The following is a 20,656-nucleotide window of genomic DNA, read 5'->3' as shown; positions in this document are numbered from 1 at the left end:
TCCCGGGTTAGGCTTGTGATTGGTGTAACCAGGGTTAAGTGTCAGCTAAAATAGAGAGAGTGATTTATAACCGTTAGATTGAAGGCCGTCACGTTTCGCACTTTAAAGATGGAAACAATAAGAAATAATGGTTCTGAAAATGGAGAAGAGAAAAATCCATTAAAATTCGAAGGAGCCAGTAAAGTTTTATTTTCCCTAGGAATGTAGCAAGTGAAAAGTATTCTTATTTTATTGAATATAATAAAAGTAAAAGAAATGTAACAGATGGACTTTAACAGAACATTAATCTCCGTTTGGCCTTTGACACGTGTCGTCCAACTACTCTCCTTGCCACAGGAGAGGATCCGGACTCCAATATCTCCATCGACATTCGACATACTTCCGCCGGTATTTAGACAGAGAAACCCGATCCTCTGTTGCCACCTGCCCAGGTGGGGTCCACGCCCTACTTGTATGAGGCTGCACGTCGACCGTACGGCCAGCATCAGCAGAGGATCCAAATTGTTCGAGCTGGGCTTTGTTGTTCAAACTACCCATTTGGATAACTCGCTTTTCCTTCTTTATCTCTTTCTTCCTCTACCTTATCCATGGCGTCTGCTTTTATTACAGTAGCAAAGCCTTTCTCTTCGAACAAACTCATTCATTCTTTCTCCACCCAGAGCTCACCAGGTCGTTTTGTAATCTCTATTCTCTAATGCTTCAGCTACTTTAAAATCACTTATTTTCCTTCCTCCCCTCCCCCACCCCCCCGGCCCCGCTCAATTTTGGCGTATAATTTGTCGGCAGGTTTGCGGAAGAGTGCTTTGAGAATTAATGCAGTGGCGAAGAAATGGGAACCCACTAAGGTCTAGAATCTATTTCTCTGAGTTTTTAATCTCTGTTAAATTTTACTTCTCTCACAAAAATTTTTTTTGGTTGATATCGAGTTGTATACTTCTTTTTGCTGGAGTTCATGGGCTTTCCAGTACTCTATCTTACAGGTTGTTCCACAATCCGATAGAGTTTTAATTCGTCTAGAGGAGTTGCCTGAGGTATATTTAGCTTTTGCTGTTGTTCTTGTTTATCAGAATTGCATTGTGTATGTGTGTGTTTCTCTTTAAGGATAGCTGGTTTCTATTTCTTAAGATAATCTCTCTGGACTCTGGTAATTCTTCTCAAAATTAAACTCATTTTCAGAATTGCATTGTGTATGTGGGTTTCTCTTTAAGGCTATATTTAGAGTATGCTTTAAAAGCTTTGGGCCTGAGATAGCATTTGTCTCAGCTGGATTTAAGATCAGTGGCTGTTAAATATTCCTGAACAGAAGATGCAAGCTAAGCTGTTGATATAACTTAGCTTGTATTTTGTAACATGACACATGCATACTGAAAATATTGTAGTTTCAAACAAATCAAGAATCATCTATCTTGATTAGTTAGTGTATTTAGTTTGAGTTTGACAATGTTCAAGCTTATTCATTTAGCTTCAAGATTGTTATTATTTTTGTTGACATTGTTGCATTGCTAAGATTTTGGTGTGATGCTTCACAGTTTTTCTTATCCCCATGGAGTGGTAGTTTCCTCTTCCTCCCCCCACCCCTTCCCAAAAAAGAAGAAGAAGAAATTATTCTTGACTTTGTCTTGCTGCCCCTTGATTTAAAGATCTCCTGGTAGGTGAGTATCATGAGTTTGTAAACAATGTCAGGTGAAGAAAAAGGGTGATGAGTGTTAACTTGGGTCTCTTGGATTCCACTGTCCTTGGCTTGTACTTTTGTAGCTTCACACATGCTCCTCTCTTCTAATAGATAAATTAGAAGACATTAGCATCTTATATAAAGTCGGTATTTTTTTCATGGTTCTCTTAGTTGACAATGTTTCTCAACTAGAGCAGCTGAAGCTGTTGTTGTTTGGTTATTAGACCAAGTGGAGAGAATGGCATTCTCAAATGCAAAATATTGCCATTAAAGATAGCAATTCTGGCTCATTAGGACCGGTGGATGGTGACAGAGAATCATAGGGACAGCATAATCACAAGGGAAGAAACGAAAATTACGTCAATAGCTTTTTTCCAAAAGACTATGGGCACAGAAGCCTTCTTGTACGGAATCAAAGATTGAACAAGCCAGCTGCTCTTTGCTCCAAAATTTTCATCCAAAACAGAATCTCACACCATTGCAGGTATCCACCTCAACAGTGGGATATCCTAAAATGATTAAAGTCAGCCATATCCAGAGTAAGCAAGTAACCATCTTATAGACTAAAATCTTAACATTTGACACCCTTGATATAGGTAGACCCCATCAGTGATGTATCCAAAGACCAAAAGCTCTTCTTATAAATGCAAAAGCATGAGCTGAATCAGAAACTACCTCATACTGATAAAATTGGGAATAAAGAGAGTTACAAAGCTACAGAATATGGATTTAAGAATAGTTATTAAAAAAATGTTCTCTTTTCTGCTTCCTTGATTAAGTTATTGGTTGCTTGCTACTCTAAAGTTCAGAAATAGAAGTTTCTTACCTAAAGACACGTGAATCTGATTTCTCAGGTTACTAATTGCCAGTTTACTAGCTTCTTTAGAGCTTAGAGCATTTAACATTCGAGATCATTTTGCATTGCTTTTTTATATAAAACTGATCCAGAAATCATCTGTAAGGATGGTTTGCCTTCACACAACATATTCAAGCTAGAAACTTGGAGTTGGTAACCATTGAAATTTTTAACAGAAGTTATGACTTTAGTAAGACTGTCAACCTTCAAGGGGTAATTCTCCCCCCTTAGGCTTAAACCATAGAATCTGAAGCTTAAGTGTGCCAGCTGGATAGACGAATGTTCAGGTCTACCTGAAACCATCAAAACATGGCATGTTTTGTGTTTTATAATTATTTCAATGATTCTTTGAATGATGTGGCTTATATGAATTTGATGTGGCTTATATGAATTTGATAATTAAATCTATCATGGAAATGTATAGGTTCTCCTTATTACACTAATATTAGCTAATTAGAAGAAAGAAAACAGAAATTGCACTTCCATCAGGTGCTGGTTCTTATGAATGAAAATCAACAGCCCCTTCAACTAATGTTTATTTATTTATTTAGTAAGCTCATTATCTGAAACCCCTAAAACCAGGTCTGTTCTTTGTTTACTTAGGCTAGGTCTGACCATATACAAACAAGCAAAAGTTGTTTGTTTCACTACTTAAACAAAAGTCTTATCTACAGATCTGTTCCATTCAAACGCAGTTCGAATCCGATGGTGAGGCAAACAAGGCTAAGGCTTTCTACTCCCAGCGATTGATGAAATAAAGAGACCACTACTTCACCTCTTTGTTAGACTGCCGGTGCGAACACAGTGGTCTCTGACCTAGTCAGGGCTTTATACAGCACTTGCAGTAACAGGGGAGTCGATCTTGGAAGAAAACACCTTAGGATCTCTTTGAGTCCTTGAGAACCAAACTACTGGGCTAGTTGTGATTACATAGGATTAGGTGGGCCCAATGAGGCAGCACATGAGTTAGTAGTGTTTTCAAATTGCTCCAATGCCCATTATCAATAAGAGATTAATCCTCCACCTAATATGAAAGAAACAGGGGAGATGGTTATTATGGTCATCATAGTTGTCACGGCGTCACGGCGATCCAAGTCGGTGGAAGGGTGTCACGTCGATATATCGACATGTCGCCCGCCATGGCATTGCCATGGCGAGCATGTCGACCATGTTTAATTTTTTATTTTCTGTATTTTTAATGTCATTTAGTATGCTATAATATATGTCCTATAACATCAAAAATCAACATGAAAGTGTACTACACTACTACTAATATACTATGCCACTATGGTTTAATTCATGAAAGTGTAACTAATATCCATTAGTGTATATGAAAGTATGAAAAATTGAAAATATAGATTAACCTGTCAAAATATCGACCGATATGCCAACATATCGTGGTATGGCGTCCATGGCGACGCCATGGCGTCGCCATGGAAGCCATATCGAACGATATATTTACATCCACCATGGCGTAGCTCGATATGCCACCTCTCCCAGCGCCAGGACGCCATGACAACTATGATGGTCATGGGTGTCTAATTTGACAACTCATATTAAATCTTACCTGAAATTGTTATGAGACAGCTTAAATTGATGGAAGTTTGAATTTCCACAATTTAAAATACACCTTTAGTGAATTAAAAGTAAAGAATTAAGTTTTTTATTTATCATGTGCATAGAGTTTTACAATGATATTCAAGTAGACAAGAGCACGGTAGAGGTAATACATGACTGCCCAACTTTCATACCAATTATGTATCAGAAAAGATGAGCAGGGAAGACAAAAAGAGAAAAAAGAATTGTGAGCAGAAAACATCCTTAGAAACCCCAAAGAATAAAAAGGAAAAATCAAAGTAAATGAGAAAAAACCAATAGAAAGCAGCAGTCCAGAATGATGAATATTACTGCCTGGACCATTTGAACTGACTAGTTTAATTGTTGGCTGCCAAGTCAAAGCTGTTCCATGTCTGGTCTTATGTTTAAAACATTGATCTTGATGGTATCTCATCAAATCTCTGTTGGAATGCAGTTCCTTATTGAGAGGGTGGTTGCTTTGGAAATAATCTCTTTTCATGTTATCATATGAGCTTCCTACTGGAAAGGAATGGCAAACTTCTGTAAATTGTTTGTCTAAATGTTTTTCCATCATTGATTGCATTGAGAAGATAGTATTCCATCAAATTCATGCTCATAATGATTTTAGTAGTGCTATTATATTAGCATTTTGAGAGGTCTGCGGGTGGTAGCTGGTTCTGACCTTTTCGAACTTAGGCTGTTCAATGCCTTCCTAAGGATTGGAATGTTAAGCCAAAACTTGGATTGCTGTCTGGTTGGCAGCCTAAAACTGGGGTATTGGTGGCTGCTTTCAGACTAGTTCTATGATCTTTGCCTTCTTGGTGATGATCAGCTTTAGCAAGGAACACATCCATTTTTCTGTTTAGTGGTTTAAAGATCAAGGAAAAAAAATGAGCCAGATAAAAAGTGTGGTTAAAGTTGAAGCAATTATTGATTGAGAAGAAGAGAGGTAGTCTGGGGCCTCTGCATTTGATCATAGGAATGATTTTTCTTGTGGATTGGAATTGTCTTATCCTTTAGGCCCTGTTTGTTTTGAGGGTGGATGGGGTGGGAGAGTTGTTAAAGTGAACTGGAATCCTTCACTTTCCCAATTCCAACTGTGTTTAACTAGTGGTGGGGAGGGGGAGGGGGGACTTTCTGGAGAAGTGGGTTGTGGGTGAGAGAGAGGTCATGGAAGATCGATTGCAGGCGACCCTGTTTTAGCTGTTGGAGCTCTGTGGTGAGAGGAAAAGGTGATTCATGCTTCCAGAATATAATCGACCAACCCAAAACGCCCAAAATTTCTCACGCACCTGCACATCCTTTTAAGCCCTTTTCCATGGATGATGCTTCACTGCTCCCCTTTATTTTTTGTTTAATGTATTTTTTTCATTCATCATCAGTTCCTTATTCTAAGTCCTTTTTTTGGGGTTATGACTCAATCTGTGATCCCAAGTCTGTTGTGAAGAAAATGGAATGCTTCCTTATTCTAAGTCATTAGGCTTTTTTCTCAAGTCTTCTCATGCACCATGGCTTCCAAAGTCTCAAAAAAAAAAGACGAATGGGTTTGCAGGGACGATTGCAAATGGGTTCAAGGGCTGGGTGTTGCAGATGGATTCGTTTCTAGAGGGTGAGTTGCAGGCGATGGTGATTCAAGGGTTTCAGTTGGCTTAGTTGTAGGTGGACAAAGGGGTTTCGGGAGGGGGGCTCATTGGTGACAGTAGGGGATCATGGAGAAGGTTGTAGCATAGCCGAAGAGGCGGTCGAGTGGAGGCTTCTGAAATGGAGGGGCACCTGGGGGTGCTGCTTGCGGTGGCCCTGAAGTTTTCCCACGGATTTTTGACAAAGTCCTACCGATTCAGCGGGACTTTGTGAGGGGGTGGGGTGGGAGAAACGATCGGCCATGTAGGCCTACAGTAAAACCAGACAGTCTTTTGTTGTCTACCCAATTTCTAACCCCAGCTAAACAAACGACCTAAAATCCCATTGGGGTGGGAAAGTTCGTACAACTATCCCACCCCACCAAAATCCTTCTAAGCGACTGGGCCCTTAATGTTCTTTTGGTATTCAGGTCCTCTTTATTTTCCCAATCCAGTATGAGGCCTCTATAAATAACATTTGGCAAGTCAGGTGGGGCCCAAAGTTTCCCCACAAGTAGATCCCAGCCTTCCCAACTCATGTCTCAAGTTTCACTGCAAATGGGTTCTCTATGGCTCATGGAAAAGGCTGGAAATTTTGTTGAAAACGAGACCAATTATATCATTGGTAATTTAAAGAAAAGTATACAATTGCAGGTGGGCCACATGACATATTATAGAGTCCTAAAATTTGACATATGACTAATCCAGAGATTCCTTTATACATCCAATGGTTTGAGTGTACCCGGAAGAACTTGTTAGAATCCCTTGTATCTCATGCCTTTGTACTTGTCCTATTTTTTGGGGGATGCAACTTGTTGAGCCTGGAAGATTTCTCCTATCCAGCCTCACATGAGATCTATCACTCATAAGTTTCTCACAATTATCGCCACGCTAATGTAGGTACTGATCTCCTAGCTAAGAAGGCAGCAAAATCTTCCTCTTCTTTTCTAATGGATCACCATCCTGATCTTGTGGGACATGAGGTCATGTGGGATGCTTGTGGGAAATCCAAATTTCATTTAGAGTAATTTGTGTTTCCCTATGGTAGGTTATCTTTCTGATGGCGATGCCAAAGGTGAGAAGCCTATGAGATATTTTTAATTGTATCTAATCTGAGTAATGCCCAGACGTTAATCATGTAATCACATTTTTCTGTTTGTTATAACGAAAACAAAAAACGTGGGTTGTGAGTTTTGAACTAAATTGAGCCTGGGCTGATTTGGTTCAAAGTTGAGACCAAATTCGGCCTGGATTGCAACCCTACTTATTTTCTTCATATTTTTGGATAATTTTGAGTTTCACAATGAAAACTTTCTATTATTGTGTTTTTTTTTTGTTGGTAGAAACTTTCTACTATTGATTAGAGGAAAAAGAAAATCTTACAAGTTGGAATTGATTACCATTAATTGAATATTAATCCTCTCTCCTTTTTTACCTATTAAATTTTATGTTATTATTGATGTCAAATACTGTACAGAAATCAGCCGGTGGAGTGTTCTTGCCTAAATCAGCTGTTAAGTTTGAGCGCTATTTAATGGGTGAGGTGAGACAAAACAACCACATGACCACATCAACACCAGCCCCACCCCCAAAAAAAAAAAAAAAAAAAAAATACAGCTATGTTTAGCAACATTGACATCCTTCTTCTTAACAGGTTTTATCTGTTGGTACTGAAGTTAGCAATGTGGAGGCTGGGAAAAGGGTAAGTATCAAACAATCAAGCATGAAAGGGATTTATCATGGTTGTTTGCTTGAGGACATATCTCAAAGCAAGCCTAGTTTAGGCTGTTTAGTAATGAGAGAAAATTAGTAGAATTCTTTTACAAAGCAATGGAACTTATTGTGACCTTCAGGGAATTTGTTCCCCCCCCCCCCCCTCCCCCAGCCCTCTTTTATTTTAAGCTTATATATTTTGTTTTATGTTGTTTGTTTGATCTAAAGATGATATTTTTGACAGGTTCTTGTATTGGATATTAATGCATATGAGGTGAGTAGTGTTATACTGCAAACGGTTTCTACCCCTTGTCCTTGAATTTCGAGTTCTATGTGATTACTGAGCAGGGGATGAGAGACCCAAGAAATAGAGGACTCACTTCCCTTGGTGTCGGCTAGTTGCATGCCTATGCCATATGAAATTACACAATATAAGTTCATGTAGGGTCCATCTAAAATACAACTTGTGTCAGATACTTGTCCCATCTGGTCCTCTTGTTTAATAAACGTACCCAGTTGCTAGAGTTGAAAACTTAGTCCAAAGAATTTCTGTTGTGAACAACCCTGTTTCTTTGATCCTATGTGAATCTGAAGGAAGATATATAGGTTTGGATGTGTTTTTATTAATGAGCTACCAAGATGTTTGGTTAGCTGAGTTACAACCATCCTAAGTGCAATGTCCAAAATCAGTAGCAAACAAATTTGATTATGAACAAGAAATGCCTTTGTGGTTTATGTTTTGGACACCACAGTTTCACATTTTCTTGTCTTGCTTTCTAATTGGGGTTTTGTTTATGTCCTTGACACACAGGTGGATTTGGGAACGGATGCAAGGCATTGCTTTTGTCGAGCAGGTGAACTGGTGGCTATAGTCGAGTAGAATCGAGAGTTTCTGAGGATTCACATAAGTATAGCAGTTCTCTCCTAATGGGGATAGATTTTTATTGAGAAGAGCTTTTCCCAATTATTTCTCTCTTGAATCTTAGCTCGGCATGTTTATTTGATTTCAGCTTGTGTTTTACCTTTAGCATAGTGTAGCACAACAGTGGAATCTTTGTTGTTTGAAATCATACTTCCTAATGTGCTAAAATCCATTATTGAAATGTCATTCTCCTTATAGTGGATCCTTCCGGGTGGGTGATCACAATTTGCTAAATTTCTGAAGAGACTGCTGTTAGTTCTCCATAGACATGCCATTTCTGTTAGTTATCTGGTATTCTGGGAATTGTAGTAAAATGGGTTGGATCATGGGTTTAGGATTTTTATCCTCTCAGGTTCCCATCTCCCAGTTCCTCTCAAGCACCCTGTTGGTCCATTGGCAGTAGTGGTAATGTGTTGTGATTGTTGGCAACCAAGTGCAAACAAGTTTGTAGGTGTTTTGGGAGATTCTGGAAGTGTTTGGAAGTGTTCAGGGGCATTTTAGTCCTCTTACATCGCTCAGGGGTAGTATGATAATTTAGTGCAGCTAATATGCAAGTGACAGTACTTATTGAGATGATGGTAGTGTATTGGCAATATCTTTTGAAGCTTTCTTTTATTGATTAGAGAGAGAAAGAGGAGAGAAAAAATAGAGGTGGGCCCTACTATCTGTGGACCCCACTATGCCTCATGGCATGGATGAAGTGGCTGCCAAGTGGCATGGTTCCAAAGTGTTTGGTGTGATATGACATAGCAAGTTTTTGGTTTGTTTTATGTGGTACTTTTCAAAAGTGTTGCAAAAGAAGATCCCAACACAGCCAATTTTTTTACCCCATTTTCTCAACAATCATTTTGAGAGTGATTTCCTGTAGGTGTCTTTTAATTGCAGTTCTTTAATAGTTTGATCTACATGAACATGGATAGATGAAGCCAGAGGCTCAGTTATACATTACAAAAGTTAAGGCTTCAAGCCTTCAACAATCGGATTTATGAAGGGATTTATTTTGATTTTTGAAAAGATTTCATTTGGTGGAATTTAATTGAGTTTCAAAAAGCTCTTGTTGACCACACCTGAGTCTTGAAGAGATAAGACCATATTTTCAAAAGAGAAGGCACGCAATGTCAGACTTCTCAAGAGTTCATGCTTTAATGATCAAATTTATGAAGGTTTTTCAAAGATAGTCTTTTGATTCCAAAGCATGGAATTTAATTGGAAGTTCTTAAAGGGGTTTTGTAAGCTGAGCTACATGGGATTCAATTGCCAAGTATTTCATTTACACTGTGCGTGACGCGTGTTCCAAACGGCCACTCAAAATGCCAAAATCACTCTTCTCGTTCGTTGTATTTAAAAAAATCAAATTCAGATTCAAATCCGAGGGCCAGTATCATTTCCTTCCAAAGGAGACAAGATGACGGTTCATGCGCGAATCACGTTGTACGAACCAACCACAGCACGAAATGTCATCTGACGACTTTATGGCGAAACGCTACTCGATGTGCATCTGATGGACACTATTTTATGAGATCTTATATACCTCTCATGGTCCCTAGGTTCTGTGTATCACCGAAGCACAACACAGTTGCGCAAAGATTCTTTTTGGAATTTTTTGGTTGATCGATCTGTGAAGCTTCATATCTCCGTTGTCCGATCTCTGTTTGAGCTCCATGACCTATCAAAATTCTCTAAAAAATGAGAAGAACTCTCTAAGAACAGAATGGTGAGAAGAAGCTCGGGTTCATGAGGAAGAAGGAAATAGAGAGTGAACCCTTGCCAAAAATGCATTGAAATCACTCCATCATCTATTATGATGATTATTATTGAAGACCCATTGAAATGAGAATGTGTGTGTTGGTGCTCCATTGAAGAAGAAGAGCTTAAGATTGTTAGTTGTTGAGTATTGATGTGTTTTGAAGCTTTTCAATGAACAAGTGAAAACAAAAGGGGATTATTGTGCCAGTGTACTTGAAGATTCAAGCCTCTTCTATCTTGGGGTCAATTGAATATTCCAGTGATACTTGAAGATCTTTGTGAAGCCACTCAAAATGATATTGTCAAGGGGATAATTTCAAACTTGTAAGTCTTTTGTATTTTTGCGTAGATTGAATACTATTGATAAATCTATGGTATATGTTGAAAGGGGGTGGGATTTGCATTTACTTTGTTTTTTATTCATATACATTATAATCAGTTAATTGGATGCTTGATTGGAAGAGGGTAGGTGCCCTAGCCTAAGTGGGTGCTTAGGTGGAAGCAAGTGTTGCATCACCTAGACTGTAATTGCCTTTGAATTCGCAGTCTATATTGAGTAAATACAAAACCCTAATTAGGATATTACTCCGTGGATGTAGACAACTTGTCGAACCATGTATATCTTGTGTACTTTTCTTGTATTTGTTTAAAAGTGTTGTGTTCTGCAGGGTGGGGTGCACACCTGGTGATCGGTTGATAAAGATCACATTAAAACCTTAAGAACTACTATTAGAATAGCGGTAAGAAGAGGCCGATCCCATAGGGAACAAAGAGGTTAAACTACGATGAAAGATTAGAGTTTCTAAAGATTAAAATAAAAGAAAGCAAGAAAGATAGAAAATAAAATAGAGATGAAAGAAATACAGGGAAGAATTGTCTTTAGGGTTCGAATCCACATTGATCTCTTAATTAATTTCAAGTTCACACACTTCGGCTCATTATAGCTACAAGCCTAATGATACTACAGAATGAAAAATCACAATTTATCCTAGTTATAATCTATCTTGTCAACCACTGTCGTCTTTCGCTCCTCACTTAGCATGTTCAGTTCGATCAGTTATAGACTATCATTGGTTTAATTGCAATCACATGAGAAACCATTGTTTGAATAGAGAATATTGAACCACAGAAACAACACCTCTAACTAGATTAATCAATTAAAATTCCGATAAAAGATTTAGGGTCTAAACATCAAACAATCAAGTGTATGAATAGAAATTAATCAAGAAATACAATGCTTCATCTAGCCTAAAGACAAAAGTGACAGAGCCGATCATGGTGCAGTTCTCGTCTCGGCAGTGGCGATGATCTTCCATGGAACGCTACATGTAGGCAGATGATGATATAGACAACGTCCTCCAGACCTTTTTCGGGAACCAAAAAGCTCACTGATCTTCAATATCCGCCATTCTGTAATTCCAATGTCGATATTGACCGCACTAGTGTGGTTCTCGTCGAAAACCTTGGGTAGTGTCTCTGAGATTTTTTCCAATTCGGGCTTTAAAGTCCTCATAACCAACTTTGAAAGTTCGGCCTATGGGATTGACCCAAAAGGAATCTTTTTAATCCAATTCTTTAATTCCGAATTAAGGAGGGCACCACTTTAACGAATGAGTGTGTATAACGTAATCTCGCCACACTTTACTCCTTACCATTAGATCATACGCAGTATTAACCCCCAAGTCAGATCAGGGCCGTCCGTTCTTTGACTGAAAGATCAGGTGATGTAACTTCTAAAACATGACACGCTGCACTGATCCAACCGTACGGATGTGTAGATCTCGATGATTCCATCAAATTGATATGCGAGCGGATATCTAAATTGGCTATTTGGCCCTTCATCTTACCACTCAAAGTTCCAACTCATCCGTGTGACTCAGGATCCATAGATTTGGCATTTGCTATAATGCATAGCATATTATCACCCGCCTTACATTTAATGATTCGGTGTGGCACGGGTTTACATCCCTCGGTGCGCCTCTCCATAGATTCTCTGAAATTCAAAGAAAATTACCAATAAGTCCCTGTACTGCATAGTCGTATGAAAACGAGCATAACTTCTTCGTTTTAAGTTAGAATCGCACAAACCACATATTGTCGCGATCACGACTCCGAGCACTATACATCTATGCAAGTTCTAGTACCATATTCCACTATTTACCTAGGTCAGCTTGCCTTCAAAGTGAACCCATGTGCATGACACTCTTTATATCTGTGCTTCTTGTTGAACCTGTGCAACCCAGACATTGTCTGGCATTCTCTGATGCAGCCAAACACTTGTGGTACTTTATTAGAATCCTACAATCATAAAAATGACTAAGTGAATTCAATTTAACTATGAATATCCAATTAAAATAAAAAATTAAATAACACTCATGAATAATCATGACATGATCACACTCCCCAACTTGTACTTTTGCTCGTCCTCGAGTGAAAAAAAAAAAACAACTGCTCTGCTATCTCAAGAAATCAGCTTAATTCAACCACTTCATAGCAAATAAAACTTCATCATTAAGCACATAACAAAAATCCTTAAGAATGTCAATGAAGTTCAACACAAAATTAAATAAAGAACAAGAACTTCTCCCATGGTCAGTCAATTTCCACATTTACACTCAACTCCACTCATCTTAAGCTAAGCCATAATGTCCAAACGCTATACAAACCCACCATACATGCAACCATTATCATGCTTTATTCTCTTTTTTTTTTTTTTGTTTTTCAGCACATCATACTCCAATCCGTTGAATGTCTTGACCTCTTAAGCTTTCTAGATGTCTCTTGTAACGAGTTTTAGGCCAATCACTCTCAAACCAGATGGCTTTAAGGAATTAGGTGTAAAAAACCCCTCGGGCTTACTTACTCGAGCCAAATAGGCTATATGCCAAGACTGGTTCAAAGCAATCTTCTTTTATTATTTTTTAGACATTCTAACCGTTTGACGCAAAACTCAATGTTGGTGGCAAAGAGGCCCGGTTACTAAGAAGGAAGTCGCAGGTGCTTGCCTTTTCTTTAGTTTTTTTTTGTTTTTATTTTTTAATTAAGCATGATAAAAATTAAAATTTTGGGCTTGCATAATTATACCTTAATCATCATTAGCATTCACAAAAGATGGAAAAATTATATCTCAAGTGGAAAGATTTAACAAACATTGAGAGAAGAATAGTGTTTTATGTTTAACTAACTGTTAAAGTGATCAACAAACTTTTAGACTCTCATGCTACAACTCATGACAACAACATTGTGTGCTCTAAAAGTGAAGAATTGTGCATGAATTTAAAAAAAAATCAGAGTTGTTCTCATTGTTTCTCATTGTTCTCCCTCCCCAACTTAAATGACATTGTCCCCAATGGCAAGCAAAAGATTATGACAATATAAACAAGGGGAAACAAATAAAAACCAAGGAAATGAGCAATAAAACCTTAGGAAGTTGAGCGCTATGACCATCAACCGGTGCCTGCCATAGTTATCTACTGTTGACCTGAAAAACTAAGAAAAACAAATGCTGAAGTAAAATGGTGGGTTGCCTCCCACAAGCACTAAGTTTACTGTCTTCAGCCAGACAAAGAGTGAAAACTCAAGAAAAATCATAAATTGGGTTAATCAAGTCAATAGACTCAATGACCTGCCTATCTGTGATACCATCCACATAGGGCATCTGCCTAAAAGCGAATGTACCATAGGGGCATGTGAAAGTGGTTTTCTCTTGGTTCTCTAGGCACACAGACGCCTGATTATAACTTGAATAGTCATCTAGGAAATAGTAATGGCTTTGGTCTGCTAATTTCTTGAGTATTTGGTCTATGAAAGGGAGAGGGAAGTGGTCCTTGCAGGTGGCAGCGTTCAATTTCCTATAATCAATGCATACCCGCCAACTTATGATTGTACGAGTAAGGAACTTGTCACCCTGGTCGTTCTCAATGACAGTGAGGTCTGATTTCTTAGGCACAATCTGAGTGGGACTCACCCACTTGCTGTTAGAGATGGGGTAAATAATGCATGCATCTAACCATTTTACCACCTCTTTCTTGACAACTTCGCACATGTTAGGATTCAATCTCCTTTGCGCATCTAAGAAAGGTTTAGCCCTATCATCACAGTAGATACGATGCATACAAATCAATGGGCTAATACCCTTCAAATCAGCCCTGGACCACCCAATGGTAGCCTTATGTTCTTTGAGAACACCCAACAGTTTGGTTTCTTGATTAGATGTTAAGCTAGAGGCAATGATGACAGGTAATATCTCATTTGATCCTACAAAAGCATACTTCAAAGAGTCTGAAAATTGTTTAAGCTCTAACACTGGTGGGGGCTCAATAGAACTCAATGGTGGCTTCTTAGCCAGGGGAGGAAGTGACTCATACTTGACAGTCCACGAAGGACGGTCTGGTGGAGTAGGGGCATCTAATAATGCATTGACCTTAGCAGTATACGCATCAATATTAAAATCATCACCTTTAGAGAAGGTCAGACACTGTTGCAATGGGTCATCTGCTAACATCATCGGTGTGCACTCTGCTACTATCTCATCTATAACATCAATAGAGAAGCACTCTTCCTCACATTGGGGTCCTAAAGAAGCATTGAAGATATTCAATTGGAGCTTCTTATTATCAAAGGAAATAACCATTGCATCTGATCTACAGTTGATGCAAGCATTGGCAGTAGCCAAGAATAGACATCCTAAGATAATCGACTGTGGTTTTTCATTAGTTGGTGTTTCCATGTCAAGGACTCAAAAATCCATAGGAAAATAGAGCTTATCTACTTTAACCAACACATCCTCAATGAAACCTCTAGGCACTTTAATGGAACAGTCAGCAAGTTGGAGAATAAGCTCCGTAGGCTTCAATTCTCCAAACCCAAAATGATCATAAACTGAGCTAGGAAAAATATTAACACTTGCCCCTAGATTAAGGAGTACTCGCTCAATGGGAAGGTTGCCAATGGTGCAAGATATAAGAGGGGCTCCTGGATCCTTAAGCTTAAGGGAAGGTCAATTGGAAAGTACTGCACTCACTTGCTTAATAAGATGGATAGTCTTGGGAATGTGGGTCTTCAGCTTACACTTTTGAGTGCATATATCTTTAAAAAACTTAGCATAAGTTGGGACTTGCTTAATGGCATCAAGAAGGGGAAGGCTGATTTGAACTTGTTTAAACAGTTCCATCATTTCTTCCATCTTTTCACCCTTCTTGCCAAATGCAGAAGATGGAGATTCTAAACAAGAGGGAAAAGGGGCTCTAGGCATGTAAACATCAGGGTTGCTACCCTTCCCAACTTGTTCAATCTCATGGACCTTGGAAGCTTGGGAAGCTTTAGGACTGGATTCTGGACTCACCTTTTTCTCAGAATTCTCTGCAGGGGAACTCTGTTCAGGGGTTCCCAATACTCGGCCACTCCTTAAAGTCATGACTGCCTTAGCTTGTTAATGAAAAACTTGGTTACTAGGCTGACTGTTAGGATTTCCTACCACTTGACTTGGTAGTTGACCTTCTTCTCTCCTACTTATGGCATCAGCTAGTTGTCCCAACTGTGTTTCTAGCTTGGTAATTGATTGAGTGTGAGAGTGGAGGATTTGGGTATTACGCTCTAACCCATTTAATGCACGGAACACCTTTTCCTCAAATGAAGAATTTTGTTGAGGTGGAGGAGTTAGTTGCGGCATATCCCTATAGACAGTCTGAGGATTGAAAAAATTCTGCCTATAAGGGATATTTTGGGAGATTTTGGGTTGTCTCGAAGCGAAATTTGGGTGATTTCTCCATCCCGGGTTGTAAGTATTGAAAAAAGGATCATTACCCGATTTGGAAAAACCTTGGGCAGGCTGCACTTGCTCTTGCATATATTCAGGGAATTGCACGGCTAAAGGGCAATCGCTCATGTAATGAGCTAGGCTAGCACATAAAGTACACACCTTCTGCAGGTTAGGAGGTGGGGTCGATTGCCTGGGGAGTTCACCTAGAGATAACAGCCGGTCCAATTTCTGCGAAAGCATATCCACCTTGTTATTAATGTCCATAGATTGACTTATTTCATAAATGCCACTTCTTCTTTGGGGTCCAGTGGTGGAACTTTCTGATCTAGAGGCTGAGGCATGGTGCAAAGAATTTTCACTTAAAGTTTCAAACAATGTCCATGCCTCGCACTCGCTTTTGTCCATAAAAGTCCCACCACAAGATGCATCAACCATCTGCCTATGTCTGTCTGTCAGTCCATCGTAAAAGCATTGGACTAACTGCCATTTAGGTACGGCATGATGGGGGCATTTATGAATTAAATCCTTAAGTCTTTCCCACGTTTCATGAAGTTGCTCACCATCAATTTGAGAGAAACTGGTGATGGCTCGCCGAATTTGATTCGTCCTACCTATGGGAAAGTACTTCTTTAAAAATTCCTATTGCATTTGAGCCCAGGTAGTGATAGCTCCCGCTTCTAAGGAATTAAGCCATTGCTTGGCTTTATCCTTGAGCGAGAACGAAAATAGAGTTAACCTAAGGGCATCATCTGAAAAATTCTGAATTTAGTTGTGGAACATATTTTCAGAAATTCATCCAAGTGTTTATAAGGTTCCTCGTTATTAAGTCCATAGAATGATAGGAGCATCTGAATGATGCTGGACTTAATTTCATACTAGGCGGCCTGAACGATAGGAATCCGTATGCCAGAGGCCGACGTGTAGGTTGAGGGGATAAAAGGCTCACTCAATGGACGTTCTTCTGCCACCCTATTATTTTTTCGAATTACAGATAACGTCCTCTCAATTTCGGAATCAAGGTCAGCTAAATCAGGTTGGCACGCACGACGACCAAGCATAAACTAAATAACGCCCACACAAATAAAATAAAAAAAAAGAATAAAAGAATAAAAGAAAAACTTACAACCACTGGCGTAGAGAAAAATTATATCAAAGCATCGCAGTCTCCTTGCTTCGCCCACTGATTGCTTGTAAAAATAAACAAATGAAAATTAGGTTAAACAAAAAATTACAACTAAACATTATAATAAAATAACTAAATCCTAAAATAAAAAATTAAAAGAAAAACTCTAATCAAACAAAGCAACCGCGCTTTGGCTCCCCAGCAATGGCCCCAAAATTTGACCGGTCGATAAAGATCAAATTAAAACCCTAAGAACTACTATTGGAATAGCGGTAAGAAGAGGTCGATCCCACAGGGAACTAAGGGGTTAACTACGATGAAAGATTAGAGTTTCTAAAGATTAAAATAAAAGAAAGCAAGAAAGATAGAAAATAAAATAGAGATGAAAGAAATATGAGGAAGAATTCTCTTTAGGGTTCGAATCCACATTGATCTCTTAATTAATTTCAAGCTCACACACTTCGGCTCATTACAACTACAAGACTAATGATACCACAAAATGAAAATCACAATTTATCCTAGTTATAATCTATCTTCTCGACCACTGTCATCTTTCGCTCCTCACTTAGCACGCTCAGTTCAATTAGTTATAAACTATCATCGTTTTAATTGCAATCACATGAGAAACCATTGTTTGAATAGAGAATATTGAATCACAGAAACAACACCTCTAACTAGATTAATCAACTAAAATTTTGATAAAAGATTTGGGGTCTAAACATCAACCAATCAAGTGTATGAATAGAAATTAATCAAGAAATACAATGCTTCATCTAGCCTAAAGACAAAAGTGACATAGCCGATCATGGTGCAGTTCTCATCTACACAACGACGATGATCTTCCATGGAACGCATCATGCAGGTGGATGGTGATGTAAACAGCGTCCTCCAAACCTTTTTCGGGAATAAAAAAAACTCAATGATCTTTAATATCCACAGTTCTGTAGGTCCAATGTCGATTCTAACTGCACTAGTGTGTTCCTCTCGTCGAAAAACCCTAGTATCTCTGAGTTTTTTCCAATTTGGGCTTTAAAGCTCTCAAAACCGACTTAGAAAGTTTGGCCTATGGGATTCACCCAAAAGGAATTTTTTTAATTCCATTCTTTAATTCTGAATTAAGGAGGGCACTGCTTTAATGAACGAGTGCGTATAACGTAATCTCCGCTGCACTTTACTCCTTACCGTCAGATCATACGCGGTATTAACCCCCAAGTTAGATCAGGGTCGTCCGTTCTTTGACTAACAAATCAGGTGATGTAACTTCTAAAATATGACATGGTGCACTGATCCAACCGTATGGATGTGTAGATCTCGATGATTCCATAGATTGGTACGCGAGCAAATTTCTAACTTGGCCATTTGGCCCTTCATCTTACAACTCAAAGTTCCAACTCATCGGTGTGACTCAGGATCCATAGATTGGGCATTTGCTACAGTGTCCGCATAGTATAGTATCACCCGCCATATATTTAATGATTCGGTGTGGCACGGATGTACATACCTCGTTGCGCCTCTCCATAGATTCTCTGAAAATGGAATCTTGAATATTAATTTTTAGAGAAAATTACCAATAAGTCCCTATACTGCACAATAGTATGGAAATAAGCATAACTTCTTCGTTTGAAGTTGGAATCGCACAAACCACATATTGTCACGATCACAACTCCGAGCACTACACATATATGCAAGTACAAATACCATATTCCACTGTTTTCCCAGGTCATCTTGCCTTCAAAGTGAACCTATGTGCATGCCACTCTTATATCTCTGCTTCTTGTCAAACCTGTGCAACCCAGACATTGTCTGGCATTCTCTGATGCAACCAAACACTTGTGGTACTCTATTAGAATCCTACAATCATAAAAATGACTAAGTGAATTCAATTTGACTATGAATATCTAGTTAAAATAAAAAATTAAATAACACTTTCATGAATAATCATGACCCGATCACCTGGTATGCCTGGCGACATGGTGGTTGTAGTTCGAGTGTGCATATGAATAGTTTGTGTTTGTTTGCACAAGAAAGCTCAGTGACAAGCAGTTGGGTTTACAGGCTAACAGTATATTTAGTGCTGCACAGTTGGAAGTATAAATTGGAACGATTTGTTAAACCTTGATTCACCCCGCCTCTCAGTGTCAATCTGAAAACTACAATTAGTATCAGAGCTTGGTACCCCAGGGACGAAGTTTTACAGCTTCGGGTTTAGACTTGAGAGGCAGTAAAATGGCATCGCATACCCCTTTAAAATCATTGTTGTATTTTTAGAAAGGAAAATTTCAAAATACCTCTATGGGTTCCGATTTTGTTCGACACTGGTAAGTTTTGTTCGAAGTTAATTATGTCTCTTGTTTGAGTTTAAAATATACCACAAGCGTACGGGTCAATCACAGTTACGGGTCGAACACAGGGAGTTGATTAATCCAATTTTCACTTAGGCAGAGCACAATAATTAATGGCTGAGTGATCTAAACTAATTAAAAGAATTAAAACTAATTAAAAGAACAAAACAAAAAATTAAATAATAAAAAAATAAACTAATAAAATTAAATAGAATAGAAGAACTTAGCTGATTCGAATAACTCCAATGAATACAAATCCATTCACTTTAGCACCATCACTTGAACTCGTCGTTCCTCGATACCGACGAATAAATTACGAAAATGCTAAATAAAAAGTACACATATGATCAAAGAGGAAGGCAGATAAAATTAACCTAACAACTAATCTAGAAATTGAAATTACACACGATGAACCCAATACATAGATCTAAAAATTAAAAAAAACAAATCTATTCTAAAAAGAGATCTAAAAACGAGAACTAAAGAGGAAGCAAAGATGAGATTAGGAGAGATAGAACTTGCTGTTGAATGAGAACTAACCACATAAAATAAAAAAACCAGAACTGAGAAGAAAGAAAAACTTGCTACTGCTGTATCCAAAAGGACATTGCCGCTGCTATTTGTCTAGAACATAAAATTGAAACTAAAAAGAAAAACAAAGGAATGAAAGGGAGCCAGCTCGAGTGCGGTGAAGATGGGAATTATATGGTGGAGAGAGAGCTCGTGAAAAAGAGATGGGAAGGAGATAGGAGAGATGAGAGAATCCGAGAGGAAGTGGGAGAGAGAAGACCGTGAGAGATTAGAGAGGAAGTGGGAGATTTGGGAAATTGAATTCAATTTATTTATTTAAATCTAAAATTCAACCCAAATTTCAAACTTAGTTGAATTCTTCCTTTTGATGATATCTTTTTATCCTGGCCCCGGATGGACCCAGTCCGAGAATTAAAGTTGCATCATCTTAAATTTTAGACGACATGAGCCTAATATCGAATATTTTTTGAAAGATTCTTGATTTGACAAAATTACCATTATGCCCCTATGCTTGATGTTTCTCTATCTTCTTCTCTAAACTCGAATCGGCTCTTAATCAAGTGATTTCCGATGCTACACATTGGAAAGCTAACTCGACTGAATTCTTCAATCTTGTAGCTTGGCGTTTGATGGTCCAATTAGACATGTATTCTCCACTTTGACCAAAATGTCTCTAAACCTAAAACATGACAGACAATACCCGAGTAGCACTGTTCTTGAAATAAAATGATAGTAAATAATGCATTAAAATGAGGTATAAAATATGCCTAACAAATACCCTATACTTGAATTT

General features: G+C 38.5%; 1 protein-coding gene and 1 non-coding gene across 2 annotated transcripts; both read left to right on the top strand.

Moving 5' to 3' along the window:
* The first annotated feature begins 535 nt into the window (after window positions 1-535).
* LOC122657382 (10 kDa chaperonin 1, chloroplastic-like) lies at window positions 536-8,400 on the top strand. The gene is made up of 7 exons (XM_043852077.1): window positions 536-669; window positions 787-845; window positions 981-1,031; window positions 7,203-7,268; window positions 7,380-7,427; window positions 7,683-7,712; window positions 8,250-8,400. Exons 1-7 carry the CDS (start codon window positions 588-590, stop codon window positions 8,316-8,318), a joined length of 405 nt encoding a protein of 134 aa, XP_043708012.1. The 5' UTR covers window positions 536-587; the 3' UTR covers window positions 8,319-8,400.
* A 7,960-nt stretch (window positions 8,401-16,360) lies between these two features.
* On the top strand, window positions 16,361-16,466 carry LOC122649315. Its single transcript, XR_006331275.1, has one exon. It is a non-coding gene; the product is annotated as a small nucleolar RNA R71 (small nucleolar RNA).
* The last annotated feature ends 4,190 nt before the right edge of the window (window positions 16,467-20,656 follow it).

The sequence above is a fragment of the Telopea speciosissima genome, chromosome 1, assembly GCF_018873765.1.
Source record: "Telopea speciosissima isolate NSW1024214 ecotype Mountain lineage chromosome 1, Tspe_v1, whole genome shotgun sequence".
NCBI lineage: Eukaryota > Viridiplantae > Streptophyta > Magnoliopsida > Proteales > Proteaceae > Telopea > Telopea speciosissima.
This window is presented reverse-complemented; position numbering and strand designations above follow the sequence as displayed.

Bases quoted from the DNA above. Each gene is read 5' to 3' on its own strand.
- LOC122657382 (XM_043852077.1), top strand. From the start codon at position 588: ATGGCGTCTGCTTTTATTACAGTAGCAAAGCCTTTCTCTTCGAACAAA. The intron at 670-786 runs GTCGTTTTGTAA...ATTTGTCGGCAG, and splicing joins CTCCACCCAGAGCTCACCAG to GTTTGCGGAAGAGTGCTTTG. The intron at 1,032-7,202 runs GTATATTTAGCT...AATACTGTACAG, and splicing joins GTCTAGAGGAGTTGCCTGAG to AAATCAGCCGGTGGAGTGTT.